The 18,697-nt window shown below is 44.3% G+C and overlaps 1 protein-coding gene across 15 annotated transcripts in view; it reads right to left on the reverse strand.

The window, feature by feature from the left end:
* Positions 1–18,697, reverse strand: part of RBFOX1 (RNA binding fox-1 homolog 1) — a 1,477,709-nt gene that overhangs the window by 1,319,599 nt on the left and 139,413 nt on the right. For all 15 annotated transcript variants that reach the window (XM_082199142.1, XM_082199117.1, XM_082199122.1 and 12 more), the window contains exon 2: positions 9,976–10,035. In XM_082199142.1, coding sequence (XP_082055268.1) covers positions 9,976–10,035 — 60 coding nt within the window. The remainder of the gene's footprint in view (positions 1–9,975; positions 10,036–18,697) is intronic.

The raw sequence follows: 18,697 nt of genomic DNA on the forward strand, positions 1-18,697 counted from the left end.
ATCCTACTCATAATAGACCAATTTAAATTAATGAACCTGACACAACCCTGTGAGGATTGAACTGCCATTTTTTGTTCTCTGTTTGGGGATAGGCTACCAAACATTTCATCCTTGTTGCCAATGTGCCTTTTTTATCTTCCATTCTTTGTAAACCTTTCCCCCCCCCTTTACTTTGCTCTTGGGCATTTTTTTAAAAAGCCAGTTTGAAGGCTCTTTGTGTGTACAAAGACAGCATGGATATTTGAAACAAACAAAGGAACAAATGAATATGTTAAAAAAAAAAAGTTGCATGCTCTGAATTTATGCCCAGAAAAACTGCATATATCCAAAGGGGGGAACGTAACACACTTCAAAGAACCCAAATATCAAGTTTGTGGCTTTTAAAATGGGACAGAGTCATAGATATCACAAACCACAACTTCCTAGAAATTGTCACTAGATGGCATCTGATCACCACACTTGAAATCTCAGCATTGCATTTTTCTTTGCCGTCAACACATTTCTGTCAACATGATTCTGTGTCTCGAAAGGAAGGAAACAAGACTTTTGGAAAGACAGGATTCTTTTCTCTTTTTCTTTATCCTTAACCATTCATCAGTATCAACTTGGCAAAAAAGGCAATTGCACAAGCAACTAAAGGTAAAGGAAAAGGACCCCTGGATGGTAAAGTTCAGACAAAGGCAACTATGGAGTTGCAGCTCTCATCTCGCTCTCAGGCCAAGGGAGCCAGTGTTTGTCCACAGACAGCTTTCCTGGTCATGTGGCCAGAATAACTAAACCCCTTCTGGCACAATGGGACACCATGACGGAAGCCAGAGCACACGGAAATGCTGTTTACCTTCTCGTCACAGCAGTACCTATATATCTGCTCGCACTGTCAGGATCCAAACAGAATGTGCAGAGAGTAGGGATAAACAAACCACACTTTCAGTTTTTGATATTTCCAATTTTAAGTTCAGTTCTCTACATTCCCACACTAACTTGTCCTCGCAAATTATTATTACTGTTATTAATGTTGTTGATGATAATTATGTTTTTGCCACCGATGCTCCTTTGGGAGGAACAACATGATTTAAATTATTATTAATAATAATAATAATAAATGCATATGTAATCACACTTTGCAAGCAATTGTAAATAGAAGCATAGAGGGGAAGCTATATTTCAAGGAAAACGTGCCCAAAATCTGTTTCCATGGCACTATTATCTAAGAACGAAGGGGCAGATTGGATTGGTTTGCATTTTAATGCAAATTTACCTAATTTACATTTCCCAAACCTGTATGCAAACTAACACAGCTATCTTTCAAAATTCACACTTTTCCCAATTTTAGGATGCCGTTATTCAACCCAAAATATTTACAGAAAAAGGCATGTATCAGAGGAAAGTGCATAAAAATGCAGAGATCTGTGAATGTAATATCCAAAAATTCATATCCTTAGAGAAAATTGCTTGCAAAAATGTGTGTACTGGGTAAAATTGCGTACAAAAATCTGCATATTGGGAGAATGTGCACTCAGATTCCCAGTTTAGCATCTGGACTAATGGCATTTACTGAACTCCGATAATGCTTCTTGCTGGCCTGGACAGAGGATACTAGGGTGGTGGTAGGAGTGGGAGTGTGTATAGAAAGCAGCCTATTGTGCAAAAGTCAAATTCATATGTTTTGCTCTGCCCAGTTTTGCTTCTGGATTTGCCCACCACTGGCGTGTTGCCCCTAGAACGTTGGAAATGTGGTTCTTGGTATGGGGAAGAAAGAGATGGGTGCAGGAGAGAGGGTTTTATCCAGCATTAGCCATATTCGGAGCAGACTCACTAAAATTAATGAGCATGACTTACTGAGGCTGAATAATTTCCATGAGTAAAATGCAGTTGACTAAAATCCAGAGAGTGCTGTGTGCCTGTGTAAGTTTTTGGTATATATGCTGTATATACATACATGTATGTTATCCATAGGGCTATCATGAGGCCCTACAAGAAGTGTATTGACTAAACAAAGTTAGCCACCACAAGTTTGTGTGTGTATATAGCTCCTCACACAGGTGGTTTGGGCTTCCTGTTTCCATTTGCGCTCCAGTGCAGTTGACAACGGGCAACTAAAGAGCTTAAAAACAAGCCCATGTTGCATGCATGACACACTAAATGTGCCTTGAAACCTTGCAGCTACCTTTTCTGACCAGACATCTGCCTTGCTGGACCAGAGCAAATGCTGTCTCTCCCTTGAAGACGCATGGTCAGGTAATTTCAGGTAGCTCGGCATCTCATTTCCATTCAGATCACAGACTGCACTCCTGCAGCAATTTTATTTCTTGGCAAAAAAAAAAAAAAAAGACGACGAAAAGGAGAAAAATCATTATTGCCTACATTGAACTACCTTTAAGACTTCTCCCATCCAGCCAAACTCTTTTCTCATAGTCTCCTGATTAAACAAACAGACCCAAGCGTGATTGTTTCTTGTTATCCAATATCAATATTTTGCACAACTTTCAGAAATGGGAAGGAAAATAAGGGCACTTTAGCAGAGGGCAAAACACTGCAATAAATAGTGATATAATTTTCAGACATTGAATGGAAGCCATCACAGCCCATTTGGCTCTAGAGGGAGATTGAATGCCACTAAAAGTATTAAGGGGTTGTTTGTTTTTCCTGAGGGAAGTGCCACCAAGTGATTTGAAACCTGTCTCTCTACTTTTGCCTGTAGATATGGCTACCATATCATATATACTAGGGGTGGGGAACCTCAGGCCTAGGGGGCAAGTGTGGCCCTCCAAACCTCTCCATCTAGCCCTTGGGACCCATCCAAGCCCTTGGGACACACCCTCTCAGCAAGTCATGCCCTCCTCAGCCCTGTTTTGCACCCTCCTCAAGTATTTTGCCAGGCTGGGATGTGTCTGGGAAACTCTACTAATGTCCTTTGCATGCCTGGATGGAGGACAGAAAGGAGTGTGTAGCACTCCTATACAAAGCTAAAAAATTAATTTGCTGCTCTGTCCGCTTTTGCCTTTGGCTCCATCCACCACCTGCATGTGGCCTTCAAAAGGCTGCCCAGAAGGAAATGCAGCCCTCCAACAGAAAAAGCATTGCCACCCATGATCTACTGATAGCAGACTCATTCTCTGAGTGTGGAACTTTATCAAGCCACTTGTTTTAACTAGGCACATCCCTCTGTTTGCTATACTTATGAAGGGCTTTCGACAATGGGGGTCACACAGCTGAGGTTTGTGCCAGAAGAGTAGGGAGAGAACTAATTTTAGGGGACTCATTATTTTAACACAGGGATATATATATTGCCTTGTTATTCCTGATAAGGATACCAAGATGGGAAATTGGAGGAAACTTAAAGGCTGTGCTTGAGCAATGCTCTCCAAACTGCAGGGGGGTGTTTTACTGGATTTTGGGGGAACTCTTGCAAGACCTGGAATCCCAGCACTCTAGCCTGCTGCTGGCTTTGACTTTGCAAGGGTGAGGGCCCTCTGCCCAGGGGCCAAATGTGGCCCTCCATGTTTCTCTATCTGGCCCTCAGAACACTCCTTTCCAAGCCACACCTCCTACTGGCCCTGCTTCTCACTCTAAAGTGTTTTTGCTTGACAGGAATGTGTCCTCAGATTCTGTTAATCCCACTTGCTTCCTGAGATGGAAAATACTGAAGGGTGTGTGTAGAAACTTCTGACTGTCAGGCTTCAGGAAATCCAATCCCTCCCATGCTGGGCAGCCAAGAATCTGATAAACAAGAAGAGCTCTAACCAAGTCTTTTATTCAATATTCACAATGAGAGGCTTAGAAAAGGTGCCTCTATTTCAGTAACTGTCTTGCTCCGAGTAAAGTCCCACCCCCTCTGCCTCTCCTATTCTACATCATCCCTGCGTCAGCCAATCTGTGTTTTCTGCCTCTGAGCTTTCTGTTCTCCTACTCTCAATGTCCGCCAGGTCCTGGGAAAGGAGAGGGGTCAGGAATGCTTCTAAAGACACTGAGTCTGTCAGCTGTCTCTCACCTGGTGCTGCTGCTTCATCCTGCCCCTCTCCCAATATTTCCCAGCTTCTGCCTTCTGCAGCCTCTGAACTATGACCTTCTGGGAACCACTGTTGTAAATCTATACTGTCCTCCTCTTCTCGGGAACGTTAAGGAGGAGAGGGCGGTCTCCATCATTCCTCCTCAGTCCAGTTCCTGACACTAACATACCATGCAACTACAACATTTGCATTTTAAGCTGTACCTGCTTTTACCTCTGGCCTGCTCATCACCAGTATGCAGCCCCTGGCAAGTTGTCTAGAGGGGAATATGACCCTCTGTCTGAAAAAGGTTTCTCCCCCCCACACACACACACCTGGACTATTGATTGGGTTGAACCAGCACTAATCCGAATCCCTCTTTAGCCTATACCAGCTGTAGGAAAATAAGAACCTGCTTGATCGGGCTAATGCCCCATCTAGTCCAGCATCCTGTTCTCACAATGGCCAATCCTGTGCCTTTAGGAAACCTTCAAGCAGGATCCAAGCTCAAGGGCACTCTGCCTTTCTAGCAACTGGTATTCAGAAACATTGCTTACTCTGATTGTGGAGGTAGAGCATAGCTTCCTGTTAGAATTCCTGCTCCATGATTGCAGTCATGGGATTGTTGTCTTTCACATGACACCAGCCATCTGGTGCATGGTGGAATGCAGTGGGGCCTGAGGGGTTTGTAGGCAGGAACACTTGCAAGAGAAAGAGGGATGGTAAATGGAACAGTCTTGGCTCTAGAACCAAGAAAGTACATAGGCACAGAGGAGGCTGTTCAACTGGTGCAAATGGGACAGCTGCCCCATCAAGCTCAGTCTGCCCTCAGCTAGCCCCCAGTTGCCTGCCTTCATACTTTCAAGCTGCCCAGGGTTGCTGCCTCACTGTCAGCTTCCTCTTCCCAAGTCTGCAAAACTCAAAAGGGAGGGGGAGGGAAACAAAACCAGAATGAGTTGCTTCTGCCTCTCATGTGCTCTGGCTTCTTCTACTGTTGGGCTTCCTGCCATCCACCCTTTCAGCCCCAATGGGTACCAGCCTCCATTGCACAGGAAGGTGTGAACAGGCAGTTTGCAACATGCATAGTGCAATTTCAACACCAATGAAATAGTTTTATACCAACTTGAGCCAAAGGCCATCGAGTCTTTAATAAAGCATTTAACTGCTGCAAGAGGGGCAGAGGGGGATTATCAGTATTATAAAATGAGTTTGATCCCACTTTAATAGGTTTTTAAACTAGAGCAGCTGTGCCAGGAAGAGAGAAGGGGGAAACAGTCTTTCCCTTGGTGGCAGACAACCAATTTCTCTTTGATCAGAGCACAAGTAAGTGCCACTCACAATACAGAAAACTTCCAGCAGCAAGCTCCTGTATTAGATTGGATGTGTGTGTGTGTGTGTTATGTAAATTGTAACCACTAATTAATGCCTGTTTCACAAGCCAACTGACTCGCTTGGTAGCTCTATGAATTCATGATCAGTTGTAATTCACCTCCAGTGTGGTGTGAAATAAAAATTGAAGACTGTCTGCCAAATGAAAAATGGGAATGGATGAAAAATGGGTTGTAGGCCGACAGGCACCACAGGGGTTGATTCCCTTCTAAAGCAATGAACTTCTGAAACTCTCTGTGGTCTCAACAGAGCATTTTGGTGATCAACAGAAGAGGTGTCATCAGTGTGGAGATGTTATGCAGTTCTAGTACTCTGCAACATTTGGATCAGAAGAGGCCATGCAAGCCCTGGATTAATGCCTGGACTCAGTGTTTGGCTGGATGAGGGTCCACACACTTGAGTTTGAATCCTGGCAAGACAGAGGTTTTGTGGGTGTGTGGTTCTTGAACCCATATAATCAATCCAGTGCCACTGACATGCATGCATCCTCCGTGCATTTGTCTAATCTAATCCCTTTCACTTCTCAAAATGATAATCGCAAAGCTGTTCTGAATCAACTCCCTTTTCGCTTTTCTTCCAGAGACTGGATGTTTACCAACATCACTCTTCAGGAAGCTACAGAATCATGTCTAAGGCACAATCCAAGCAATGACAAAGATGCCACTTTCATCTGAAGCCAAATGAAAAATGGAGTAGGACTGAAGGAGAGGGAATTGCATTATTTTCCACCTTGCTTGGATGCTTCCTGCAAATCCACCTGTTCTAAAATGGCCCAGCAATCAACCCTCCCTTCTCTTGTTGCTAGCCTGCCTGGTTTCAATAGGCAAGGAGTTCCAAAGCACAAGAGCCACCAAATTAAAAGACTGATTCCTTACAAATGCATGTAAGCGCCTAAGTGCATGGATCTAAGTAGTCAAGTGGGGTAAGGCAATCATGCAGATAAACTTGTGTTCCCAGCAAACAGCATTCAGAGGCATACTGCCTGTACTAGGGGTGTGGGTGGAGGGAATGTCTCCCCACAGCCAAGGGACTGCACAAAATCAGATCTATTCCACTGCAAGTGGGCGAGGTCACATGAGCAAAATATAGGTTTAATGTTTCCTCTTTGCAACCTAGTGATGTAGGATAACGTGTATCAACTACTGAGTATCAGAGCACACTATTTTCTCTCTGAAACCACCATTTTCTGGGGGGGGGGGTGTCTGTGTGTCTGTGTGTTTTTTTAAACCTGCTTATTTTCATCCACTGCCTCTGCAAGAACAGCGTCAGCAGAATTGCACCCAGATGTTGGCGTTGCTGATGTGCATTCAGAGGAATTTGTGCTGAATACCAGCTATCAAGGCACACTTATTATGCAGTACACAAAATCTCAGGAGGAGCAATACAATTTGTGCAGCTATCAGTTGCTCCACACGGTCTCACAATTAGATTTGCCAGGACAGCAGAGGCTAGCTTGTAACTTATTTGGGTAAGTAGCATCTTTTCCATGAGAGCAACATACGGCACAGTGATGTCCTCCTTGGCAAATCCTGCCTTCATTAAGGCTGTATAACTGGATAGCATCCATAGATCACCCAGTTCCAGCAAGCAGAACAAACCATTACTCCATCCCTGGGGTTTGAAAAGGCCACGGTCCACCAAAGCGCCCTCCCCATCGGCATTATATCATTTTGCAAGACATGTGCCTGCTGTGTTGTGATTCAGTCTTCTCATGACAGATACAAATTCCTCACTGCCCGTCCCACTACACCAGTAGACAGCTAAGGACATAGCCCACCCAAACAAAGCACCCCAAGTAAGGTGCCCATGTCATCAGCCTCTAAACACCACCCCAACAGTCAACACACAATACTGCTTCTGCCCTTGGGTGAGGACGAATTTTCCACACCCTGGGAAAGATGACTCTAATGTTGTTTTTTGCAGGGGAGAAGGCAGGGATGCCATGTGGGGAATGATTACAAAGGGGGAAGGATCATGATTTATAAGCCTGTGCCACCTAAAACTCTTCTCTCTCTTCATGGCACCTTCCCAGGGACGTAGCTACTTGCTCTGGCACCCGCAGGGGCAGAGAGAGCTGCCCACAGAGACTGCCTGGCGAACGTAAGCTCCACACTGCTGTTTCAGGCAGCGCGGGGCCCCAAGCCACTGCATCACTCCCAGGAGAGATGCGTGGCTTGGGTGCACTGCAGGTCAGGCCCCACGGGAAGTGCCGCTCCCCGCAGTGTGCCATTTTGTCACCCCCTCAGGGATGACACCTGAGGCGAACCAAACTCCCCCCACACCCCTTCCTACGCCCCTGCACCTCCCTCCCTTTGCAGTGGGGGCTTGGCTAGTCACCTGTTTGGGGTCTGAATATGAATTTTCTTGGGGGTGTCCCAATTGGCTTTAGTAATCTTCCTTTGCATTTACTTCACACTGCTGGGAATTCTTATGGTGTGTGTTTTTCTGATTTGGCTTAATTAGCTCTTGGTCCAGGCAGGAAAGAGAATTTTAACCAACAGGTTAATTGATTTTTGGTTTTATTTGCAGATCCACAAAGCTATATTTTCATAAATATAATCTTTATTAGTATAACTACATGTCTAGTCGTCGTTAATGGAGGTAAAGAGCATCTTATGTCCACAATAAATGATGTTATGGTGAACTCGTAAGTCAGGCATAGGCAAACTTGGCCCTCCAGATGTTTTGGGACTACAACTCCCATCATCCCTAGCTAACAGGACCAGTGGTCAGGGATGATGGGAATTGTAGTCTCAAAACATCTGGAGGGCCGTTTGCCTATGTCTGCTCTGAGTCAATCTCCATTTTGATATATATTTAAAAAGCAACACTACATGGGGATTTCATCAAACTCATAAAATCCTGTCGTGATTTTAGAAGCTATGCAAACTGCCTCTCTGAGTTAAAGCACTGGCCTTCAACTGGTGGTAGAACATCCACTACCAGGCTGTGACTTGGTTCAAGATAGGTTGCAACAGCAGTACTAAGGTAAAGGTAAAAGGACCCCTGACCATTAGGTCTATTCGTGAGCGACTCTGGGGTTGCGGCGCTCATCTCGCTTTATTGGCCGAGGGAGCCAGCGTTCAGCTTCTGGGTCATGTGGCCAGCATGACTAAGCCGCTTTTGGCGAACCAGAGCAGTGCACGGAAATGCCGTTTACCTTCCTGCCAGAGCAGTACCTATTTATCTACTTGCACTTTGAAATGCTTTCGAACTGCTAGGTTGGCAGGAGCAGGGACTGAGCAACAGGAGCTCACCCCGCCGCAGGGATTTGAACCGCCAACCTTCTGATCGGCAAGTTCTAGGCTCTGTGGTTTAACCCACAATGCCACCCGCATCCCAAACAGCAGTACTACCACCATATAAATATATATATTAAAAGAAAGAAAGAAACAAAGAAAGAAAGAAATGGGACCCCAAAGTCATACTTGGGTTAAAGGTGGGTTGCTGGTCTGAAAACACTGAAGACAACAGAATCAAAACACTATTGTGGCTGGTACAGAATGGAAGGAGTCAAAGATGTACCTTTAACATCAGCAATCATTGTTCAATTGTTATTTTTGCCCGCCCAATGAGACCGAGTCTCACGCACAGTGTTGAGGAGAAGGGTAAACCTGAATGTACACATCACTTCGGTACTTTAAGTGGCGCACACATGGGCATAATCAAGTGGGGCAGGGGACAGCTGCCCCACCCCAATCAAGGAAATCAATAAAAATACTTAACTAACTGATGTTCTCTCTCTCTCTCTCTCTCTCTCTCACACACACACACACACACACACACACACACAAATCCTGGCTACGCCCATAGTGGCTCATGCATAAATTCTCCATCAGATCCAAGAACAATATAGATGAACGCTTCCTGCAGCCAGGGGCTGGTCCAGTTAATCCATCCTTTTGGGGTTCTATTCTCTCTGTTCCCTCTGCTATGCAGTGTTCAAGAACAGGCAATGATGTTTCTGAGCATCCCTCTAGAGCTAAGCCAAAATTTCCCAAAAGACATTTTCTCAGAATGATGCTAGAATATCTGGGAGTTCTGAGCACACCCTTACTCCCTCCTATAAGCTATTAGTGGGGATGATTGGAGATCTATACTGCACTTGGCTTCCCCATCCTGGGGACATGAAGTGGTGCATGATTTGGATGCCATGGGATGAGATACACATTCCAGCTATTATCTAACTGAAAACATAGCAAAAAGCCTCCCCCACCTGCATTGCTTTCCCTTATTCACAAAAGTCAGGTGCACTCCATCTTGTGATCATCAATACAACGAGGGCTCAAAAGCCCTTCAGTGCAAGATGGATTTACCAGTTTCCCTAATGAACTCATGTTGCAGCTATTCTGAACGATTTCCCTCCATCTGACAAGCAAATCACAAGTCTGCTAAAGTCATACATCTGAACCTTTGAGAACATTTAGCAAACTCTAATGCACTTATTTCCAAGAGGCGCACGATCCATCTCAGGGTTTTTATAAAAAGAAGAAGAAAAAGATTGCATTTGATGGATGATCAAAAAGAGCCACACACCAAAAAGAATGCAAAATGCAGTTACAGAATCTAATCCATTCAGCAAAATGTTTCGACTTACTGGACCTTGAGGAAGATTCCTGGCACTGCAGCCTAGCTCCGTAGCATCAGATTTATAGCCCTGGAATTAAGACAGAGAGAAGGAGGCATGAGAAACTCTCATATGAGAGCAGAATTTGACACATACATAATGGCTAGGAGTGTTCAGTCTAGATGGACCAGAGGAAAATTCTCATTTGCTGCACAGTACAGTGGATGAGTCTCCCACTCATCCCAAACTACCTCACACGGTTGTTGTAGGGGGGAAATGAAGGCTACGTGTGCTTCCTTGAGTCTGTTGGAGGAAGGACAGAATAAAAAATGGGTGGGAGAAATCAAATCTCAAGGCTACCACTCTGTGGCAAAAGGTAAATATGATTTTAAACAGGATTGAGCTGCATTCTTCCCAATCCAACTTTTCTTTGGCAGCTGCAGGAGCAGGACTGGATTATGGAAATTTTGAAGGATGCAGGCTGTGGATTTACTGGGGATCCTGGTAGCAGCAGCAACCACAGTACAGCTAGGTTTCGTTTTTACTCAGGAGCCAAATCAGAGAGAGGACAGGAACTGTTGCCTTCACTCTGCTTTGGCTTCAGATGTCATCAGTCATCAAATGTCATTGGCTGCATGGTGCAATCATGAAGTCAAATCAGAATGAGAGCCAATGTGTGGGTAAAAATCACTTTAGAAATGGCGCTCTCCAACATGGGAGAACCCAACTGGTGCTGTTACCAGAACTACCAGTGAGTGAACTTATTTCTTTATTGCATTTTTACAATGAGCCCAGGGTGGCATATATATTTTCCCATTTAATCCGCACAACAACCCTGTGAGGTAGTGCTGTCAGAAGGCCCACAAATAGGTAGCGTCCAGTTTCCCTCCCACTTTCAAAGTACAACTTCTAGGCTAAATAAACTGTGACGCAACCTTGGTGCTAAATTGTTCAATATAACCTCAGCAGCTACTTACACGTTGTATTCTTTTTGCCTCTCAGAAGTTCATTGTACCAGGAGTAAAAGTGAATGAAAGGACAACATATTCCCCACAGTAGCTGCCCATGGTGGTTGGCTTTTGTATGTTTAACCATTGATGTATTGCAGCTTGTTTCCTGTGTTTTCTTGAGTTTTATTGATCCTTAAATCTCCCCCTCACATTGTAACGCTTCGTAGTCTCTTCCATCACACCCAGCCTTTTCCAACCTGCTATTCTCTAGATGCTGTTGGAATCCACCATGGCTAATGGCAAGCCTTCCCCAGCCTGGTGCCCTCCAGATATTTTGGACTACAACTCCCATCATCCCTGTCCATTGGCTATGGTGGCTGGGGCTGATGGGAGTTGGAGTGGAACAGCATCTGGAGGGCCACAGCTTCCCCATTCCTTAAATCCAGACTTGCCCAATTGCAAAGCCATTAGCATGCTACACACACACACACAATCTGCTGCTGGCAGTGTGGAAATTTTGGAGGCAGTATATGCATTACATGTGGAGCAGTGTATCCACGGGGGGTGGGGGTGGGGAAGACCCCCCACATACTAGAACATGATATACTTTTCCCCCTGCTGTTAGGAACACATGGGTGCTTGGCCAAAAAAAATCATTTCAGAGTAAATCCCAGGCCACAGAAGACAATACTGCTCATATACCTGTCTTTAAAGCAGAATTAAATTTGGGCTTTTTGCCCCCAGATGTTAGAAAATCAGTGTATCCCTGAGGCTAAGAAATCAATGCAAGCAAGATCCATATTGCCACCTCTGAATAATACCACTTTCCAGCAATTTATTTGACTGTCTCAACCATCTATTACCATGTAAATTGTTTCACACTGCAAGGGAAGAAAGAAATAGTGCTAATCTCCCTTCAGAAAGTCATAAAATAAAGAAATCAATTTCAAGGTCAATTTAGCCTAAATAACACCTGCTACCCTTTGTGTAACTCACAAGACCTTCAGAAGCCCACTGGCAATGTCTGTAAGCGTAACACATGCTGGTTAAAGATAAGCTTTCCATACAAGTCCTGGAAGAAAATGTATCATACAGACTGAGCTGAGTGACTTCCCTGTAAATTGGGACCTTTGAGAAATGTATTTAGGTCTTGGTTCATTAAGAACTCCATTGCAGGTACGACGATTCAGAGATCAAGCATCTTTTTCTGTAATGCCCAGGCGATGTCAGGTGCAGGTCAAGTAAGGATGCAGTTGCAAAGAGAGAACATGCAACTTAAGACCAAGAAAAGAGCTTGCTGGATCAGGCCCATCCAGTCCAGCATCCTGTTCTCACAGTGGCCAACCAGATGCCCCAATAGCAAGCCCTTAGACATGATCTCAGCACTCTCCACTCCTGTGGTTTCCATGAACTGGTATTTCCACCTACTGTCGGGCTCCCTGATTGCTGCCCTACTAGTCCCAGTGGGCACTAACCTCTGCTAGATACACTGGTATGGTGGAACCTCTGGGACTAAGGGCCATGGGAAACAAAGCTTTCCCAGGGGTTCCATATTCTAAGCATAGATGTTAGGTGCACTGGAAATGACATCTGCCTGGGCTCCCTACACCTGAGCTGTTGCTGAGCATATTGGCAGCAACTTAAGCGCCGTGAGCCCTAGAGCATATAGGTTTCCAGACTCCTACCACCCACAACTGAAGATGCCTGACATTCATCCTGCCATTTCCAGTGGGCCATGGAAGGAATTACACATCAGCATCCAGATCACAAGTGACTGAATTAATGGGAAACATTGTTTTCCTTATGAAAATATCATACATAAATGCATGCAAAATAAAGCAAGAAGCAATTGGAAAATCCTCAGGCCAAACTCTCCCCAACAAATAACTGCGAGAGGAGAATTTAATAGCAAGCAATTACCCAAAGCTTATGCCAGGCTCCAGCAAAAAATGCACTTATAAGGTATTGTGTTCCTTGCAGTCAGCATAATATAATATCACTTTAGAGCAGGATTAAGGAAAAAAACAATATAAATTGTGTAAGCCCAGGATTAATTTTAAAATTGTATACTTTAAGTGTGGGTGGGTGGGGAAAATCTTTATGTAGCTTGGCAAGCAATTGTAGGGTACAGTAAGTTTATAGGGGGACAAGGAAAAGATGCAGCTAGATTGCAATGATTTATAGGGAGTTGGAACTAATATCAAATGCATGCAAAAATGCAGCACAAGTTAGAAAGGACGTTAGCTCTGAGTAGATGTCAACTGTGAGTACTGAGGGGCAGGGCTACCCTAAATTGCCTTGGAAGCAGCTTAGTTTTTCTTTTCTTGGAGATTGCTTGAAGAAAACCCATATTATGAGTTGCTTACATCTGTAAAATGAAATAGCAGATGCACTCCTTCCCCCACTGGGATCGGTGACTTTCTTCACTCAAAGCAGGCAATCTACCATGGAACTAGGGACCACAGGAAGCTGTCTTACGCCAACTCAAATCATTGGTCCATCGGCCTATTGCCTACACTGACTGGCAGATCCCTATACTCCCTAGCACAGTGACAGGGCATCTACTTTGCATGCAGCATCCCAGGTTCAATCCTGGCATCTTCATGTGAGGCTGGGAAGAGACCCTTTCTGAAATCCTGCAGATCCACTGCAAGTCAGTGTAGAAAATACTGAACTAGGTGGACCAATGGTCTCGTTCACCCTGTAAGAAGTACGTATGGGGAGAGACAAGCCTGGTTCAATAAAAGAAATAAGACTCCATTAATGTATTTTAAAGGCCAACTCAAAAACAAATGTTATGCTAAAGGTCAGGTGGGTGGTTGTTTTTATTGGAAAGGCAGAGCAAAGGACGGGTGTCACGAGCAGCACCTGGCTTCCACTAGTTAGTCATTAATTTCAACTTTTTGCCCACTCCATCCCCTTGGGGTTCTTACACATAAAAGACCATTTTGAAGACTGGCTGCAGTGCTTCAATGGTTTTTATTAATGCTGAATCAAAATGCCGCTCCCTCCCATATTGGCGCTCTTTCTTTTTTTAAAATGCTGCATCCACAACAGGGGTGACCAATAGTGCAATGCACATGGACACGTGTGTGGAGAGACAAAGCCAGTGAACCTTAGATGTAGGAAAAGAGGGATGATGATGATAATAATGATGATGAGACTTCAAGCAAGCCATAATTCAAGGCAGAAGTCCCCTAAGCCAAAAGTGCACCACAGATCACACCAGCAGCATTTCCTGCTAGGATACGTAACATTGGCTTTAGTTTCTACATTGCTCCATTCTGGAATAAATAGTTTGCAAAGGAAGGGTCGTCGTTCAGCATAGAGCATCTACTTTGCATGCATGTTCATTCCCCAGCGTCTCTAAATAAAACTAGGATAGGGTTCCCATATTTCAAAAGTAAAAACCAGGACACCCTGAAAGTTGTTGAGCTTTGTTGTTGAGCTTTATTTTTACAAAAACACCAAAAAAATCCCCACGATTTTTCGATTGCCTCACCTAAGATCCAGGACGAAGTGCCGCCTTTCAGAAATTCCCCCTGGATGTCAATTCCACCTTTGAAATCCCAGTAATGTCCTGGAAAATCCAGCCCTAAACTAGGAGAGACCAATTCCAGAAGCTAAGAGGGGACAAGAGGTTCTCATAGCAAGTGCTCGAACACCACATTTGACCCAGTAGTGGGACAGAGTGGGCAGCCTTCTCAACGCTGCATGTTGCCGCATGAGGGAGAAGGCAGGGCCAGGAGCATCACACATTGTGCTTGCCCACCACTGCAATGTTTTTCTTCACAGAACCCCTTGAACTGCTTCATAGTTCCATTCAGGCTTCCACAAAACAGTTGAGAAACACTGGTCTACACTGACTGCCAGCAGCTCTCTAAGATTCCCTATAGGATTCTTTCTCAGGGTTACCTGGAGATGCCAGGGATCTTGAGGCCCCTAATTCAATTCTTGACATCTCTAAGTAGGGCTGGAATGTCTGCTGCCTAAGTCAGTGTAGAGCATAGGTTTTCAACCTTTTTGAGTCCATGGCTCCCTTAGCCAACTACATTCTTTCTGCGGCACCCCTGTGGGGCTCAGGAACACAGTTATTTCACCCCCTGCCTGCACAGCTGGCAGCCCCTCACCCTTTTTCTAACACCCTCCATTGTGGAGTGTTCCCTCAGCCTCCTCTCGTCTCCCCTCTCCTTTGGAGTCCCCCGGCCAGCTACTGCTGACACCCCTGGTCTCTGAGTTGCTCCCCCCCAACAGAGGTATCTCTTAAAGGCATCATTCACCTGCGGAGCTTATAGCCAGGGCTGCTGCAATAAACAGCTGTGCAAGCCTTGGGGAGGCAGAGGTGTGAGAGGACATTAGAGGAGGGAGAGAAGGAAAGAGGGACAAAGGCCAGTGTTTCTGTAGCACCCCTGACTATCATTCAAGGCACCCCAGGGTGCCACGGCACACTGCTTGAAAACAACTGGTATAGACAATATTGAGCTAGATCAGTGCAAGGCAGTTTCCTATGCTCCAGCAGAGATTCAGCAGCATCTGCGTTGGGCTATAATTGTCTTTGGAATGAAAAAAAAATATGAAATGATTTAGCGATGCACAAAAGTTGCAAAGATTGCAGCAATGACTGGAAGGTTTGTGTTAGCGCCCTTCAACGATGGCAAAACACATGTGGAAGTGAAATGGAAGCCAACTGGACCACCACCATGCCAGAGCAGATGTTAGAAGTTTAAAGTTCCATGCTGAGACTAACAAATCTTTTAGCTAAGCAAAGCTGCAACAGAATACCACTCTAGGGGAAGAGGAGACTTGAAGCATCTGAATGAGTCTACCAGTGACCCAATGAACTGTGGTTAATAGCTACAGACTCTTTAAAAAGCAGAAAGGATCCAATCTAAAAAGAATTGAAAAATAACAGTATGTCATGTACTATTAAAAAATTCCTTCCTGTAGCACCTTGAAGACCAACTAAGTTAGTTCTTGGTATAAGCTTTCGTGTGCATGCACACTTCTTCAGATACACAGATACGCAGATACACAGATACGCAGTGTATCTGAAGAAGTGTGCATGCACACGAAAGCTTATACCAAGAACTAACTTAGTTGGTCTTTAAGGTGCTACAGGAAGGAATTTTTTTATTTTGACTATGGCAGACCAACACGGCTACCCATCTGTAACTGGAATCATGTACTATTGTTACTGTGGCTTGCCTCTGGATGATAGAAGAGGCTTGGGGTTCTATTCAACTAAGTTATACTCAGAGTTGACTCATTAAAAGGAATGAACCTGGCATGTCCATTAATTTCAATAGGTCTGCCCTGAGTAGGACTAGCATCGGCTTCTTGACCTCTGGTGTGTGGTCCTGTATCCTTGCTCCTGGTTCTCACTTAACCCTTTTGTCCTGAATCCTGGTTCTCAGCTCCTAGCTCAAGTCATGGTCCATCACTCACAAAGTCTTCAAGGAGACCTTCAGGGAAGAATAGAATGTAAAAAGGGTTCCAAGAGGATAGAAAGTTTGAACTTTATTGTGTAAAATAATGCACCCTTCAAAAAGAAATAGAAGCTTGAACTTGGTTTCAACCATAAGGCACCAATAAGTGCATGATTAGATTAATGTTCTCAATTAAATATTATATTAGTTCTATCACTATCTTGAGTAAGTCGTTAGAAAATTATAGCATCATCAAACTCATGAAATAGTATTAAAACAAACAAGCTTAACAAAAAAACAAAGGAAAGGGATGATTAGAGGCAATATTCTCAAATGTTTATTACTCGCTACAGATGACTTTTTTCCTTAACTCTCATCTCAGGCAGTCTGAGTTTTCCAACTGGCCAAGGAACTTGGGGGAACTTGTTAGTATCATTAGTTTTCTCCTTTTTAAAATGCCAGGTCAGTGCCAAAGAAAATATCTATTACTGTACATGATGCTTGTTGTTGTTTAGTTGTTTAGTCGTGTCCGACTCTTTATGACCCCATGGACCAGAGCACACCAGGCACTCCTGTCTTCCACTGCCTCCCACAGTTTGGTCAAACTCATGTTAGTAGTACATGATGCTATCAAGAATTAAAACAAAAACCCTAACATGGGATGTTAAATTATATAAACCTGGCCAGGCAAAGTAGTGAGTTAACTTTGAGCCCAACATTGATAGCCAGAGGAGCTGTAGTGGGTGCAAGGAAGTGGTGTTGCTGTAAGGGTCACTTCTCCTAACAAGTTCCAGTCCAATCCAATATACAACCCATTTGGAGTGTGTACATAGAGATGGATGAATTTCAGTTTCTTTTTTCCAATCTAAAGTTCAGTTCATCACATTCTCACCATCAGTTTTAGATATATTTTTTAAAAGTCTGCATTTTGTATGCATTTTATGTGCATATCACCTAATATACTTTAGTTTTTGTATGTGTTGTTACCCAATATATGCATTTTTGCAAACAATTTCCCTGATACAATGCATTGTTATACATTGTACATTGTCTTCACTAATGCAGATATTCTGGGGCATACTTCCCTCCTAATACAGACCTTTTTGGGGGTTAGAAAACTGCACTGCAAAATTTAGAGGTGTGAATTTTGAATATCCAGTGACAATATCTAGCACGTCACATCCAAAGGCAATCTCCAAGCTGATGACATCTAGCAACTGATTCCTGCCCCCTGCCATCTTTTATAACTCAACAGCAGGAAGGCAACAGCTCCATTATGAAGGCTCCTGGGGCTGAAAGCTGGAGCAAAGCAGGCGGAACTAGCCGCCACCCCCACCCCCACTCCTGTTTCCAATCAAAGAAAGTGCTACTTCACATAGTGCATCATTAAACTATGGAACTCACTCCCAGAAGAGGTAGTGATGGCCACTAACATGGGTGGCTTTAAAAGAGGTATAGGCACAGTTGCCCCAAGGCTATCAAAGCTTACTAGCCCAAATTGCTATGTTTTAACTCTACTGTTGGAGGCAGTAGATCAGGGGTCAGCAAACTTTTTCCACAGGGGGCCAATCCACTGTCCCTCAGACCTTGGGGGGAGGGGCAGACTATATTCTGAAAAAAAAAATGAACAAATTCCTATGCCCCACAAATAACCCAGAGATGCATTTGAAATAAAAGCACACATTCTACTCATGTAAAAACATGCTGATTCCCGGACCGTCCATGGGCCGGATTGAGAAGGCAATTGGGCTGGATCCGGCCCCCGGGCCTTAGTTTGCCTACCCATGCAGTATATCCCTGAATACCAGTTGGTGAGAATCACAAGCAGGGAGAGTTGCTGTTGCACTCAGGTTCTGCTGCTGGGATTCCCATAGTGGCATCTAGCTGGCTGTTGTGAGAAGAGAATGGTCCATTGGCTTCATCCACCAGCTCTCTTCCTATGTTCTTAACACAGAGTCTCTCTCCCCTTGGTATCAGGGAACATGTGGCATGTTGCATCTTGGATCTGGCATTCTGAACTGGACAAGACAGGGATGGTCCACGGGGCTTTGAATACTCCACCTAGTTTTTATTTACTTGTGATTCTCTATTGCCACCTCTGTTTAAAATGTAGATGGCAAATTCCTTGGAACAAGAACAGATAGGCACATCTTTATCATCTGAAACAAAGTCACATCCAACCAATGGAAAACCGGCAGCAGCTTATATGACATCACTCCAGTCTGTGAGCTCTGTTCCCCCTCCACATTCCATCAGGCTGACTGCAGATTGTCATTAATGCCCTTAAAATTGCCCATTATCCAAAATTATCACTCTAAGTAGTATTTAATGGGTTGATTAACAATTCTGCTTTAATCATTGATTCCAGGAGCAGCA

Source organism: Podarcis vaucheri (genome assembly GCF_965113315.1).
Source record: "Podarcis vaucheri genome assembly, chromosome: 14".
Lineage (NCBI taxonomy): Eukaryota > Metazoa > Chordata > Lepidosauria > Squamata > Lacertidae > Podarcis > Podarcis vaucheri.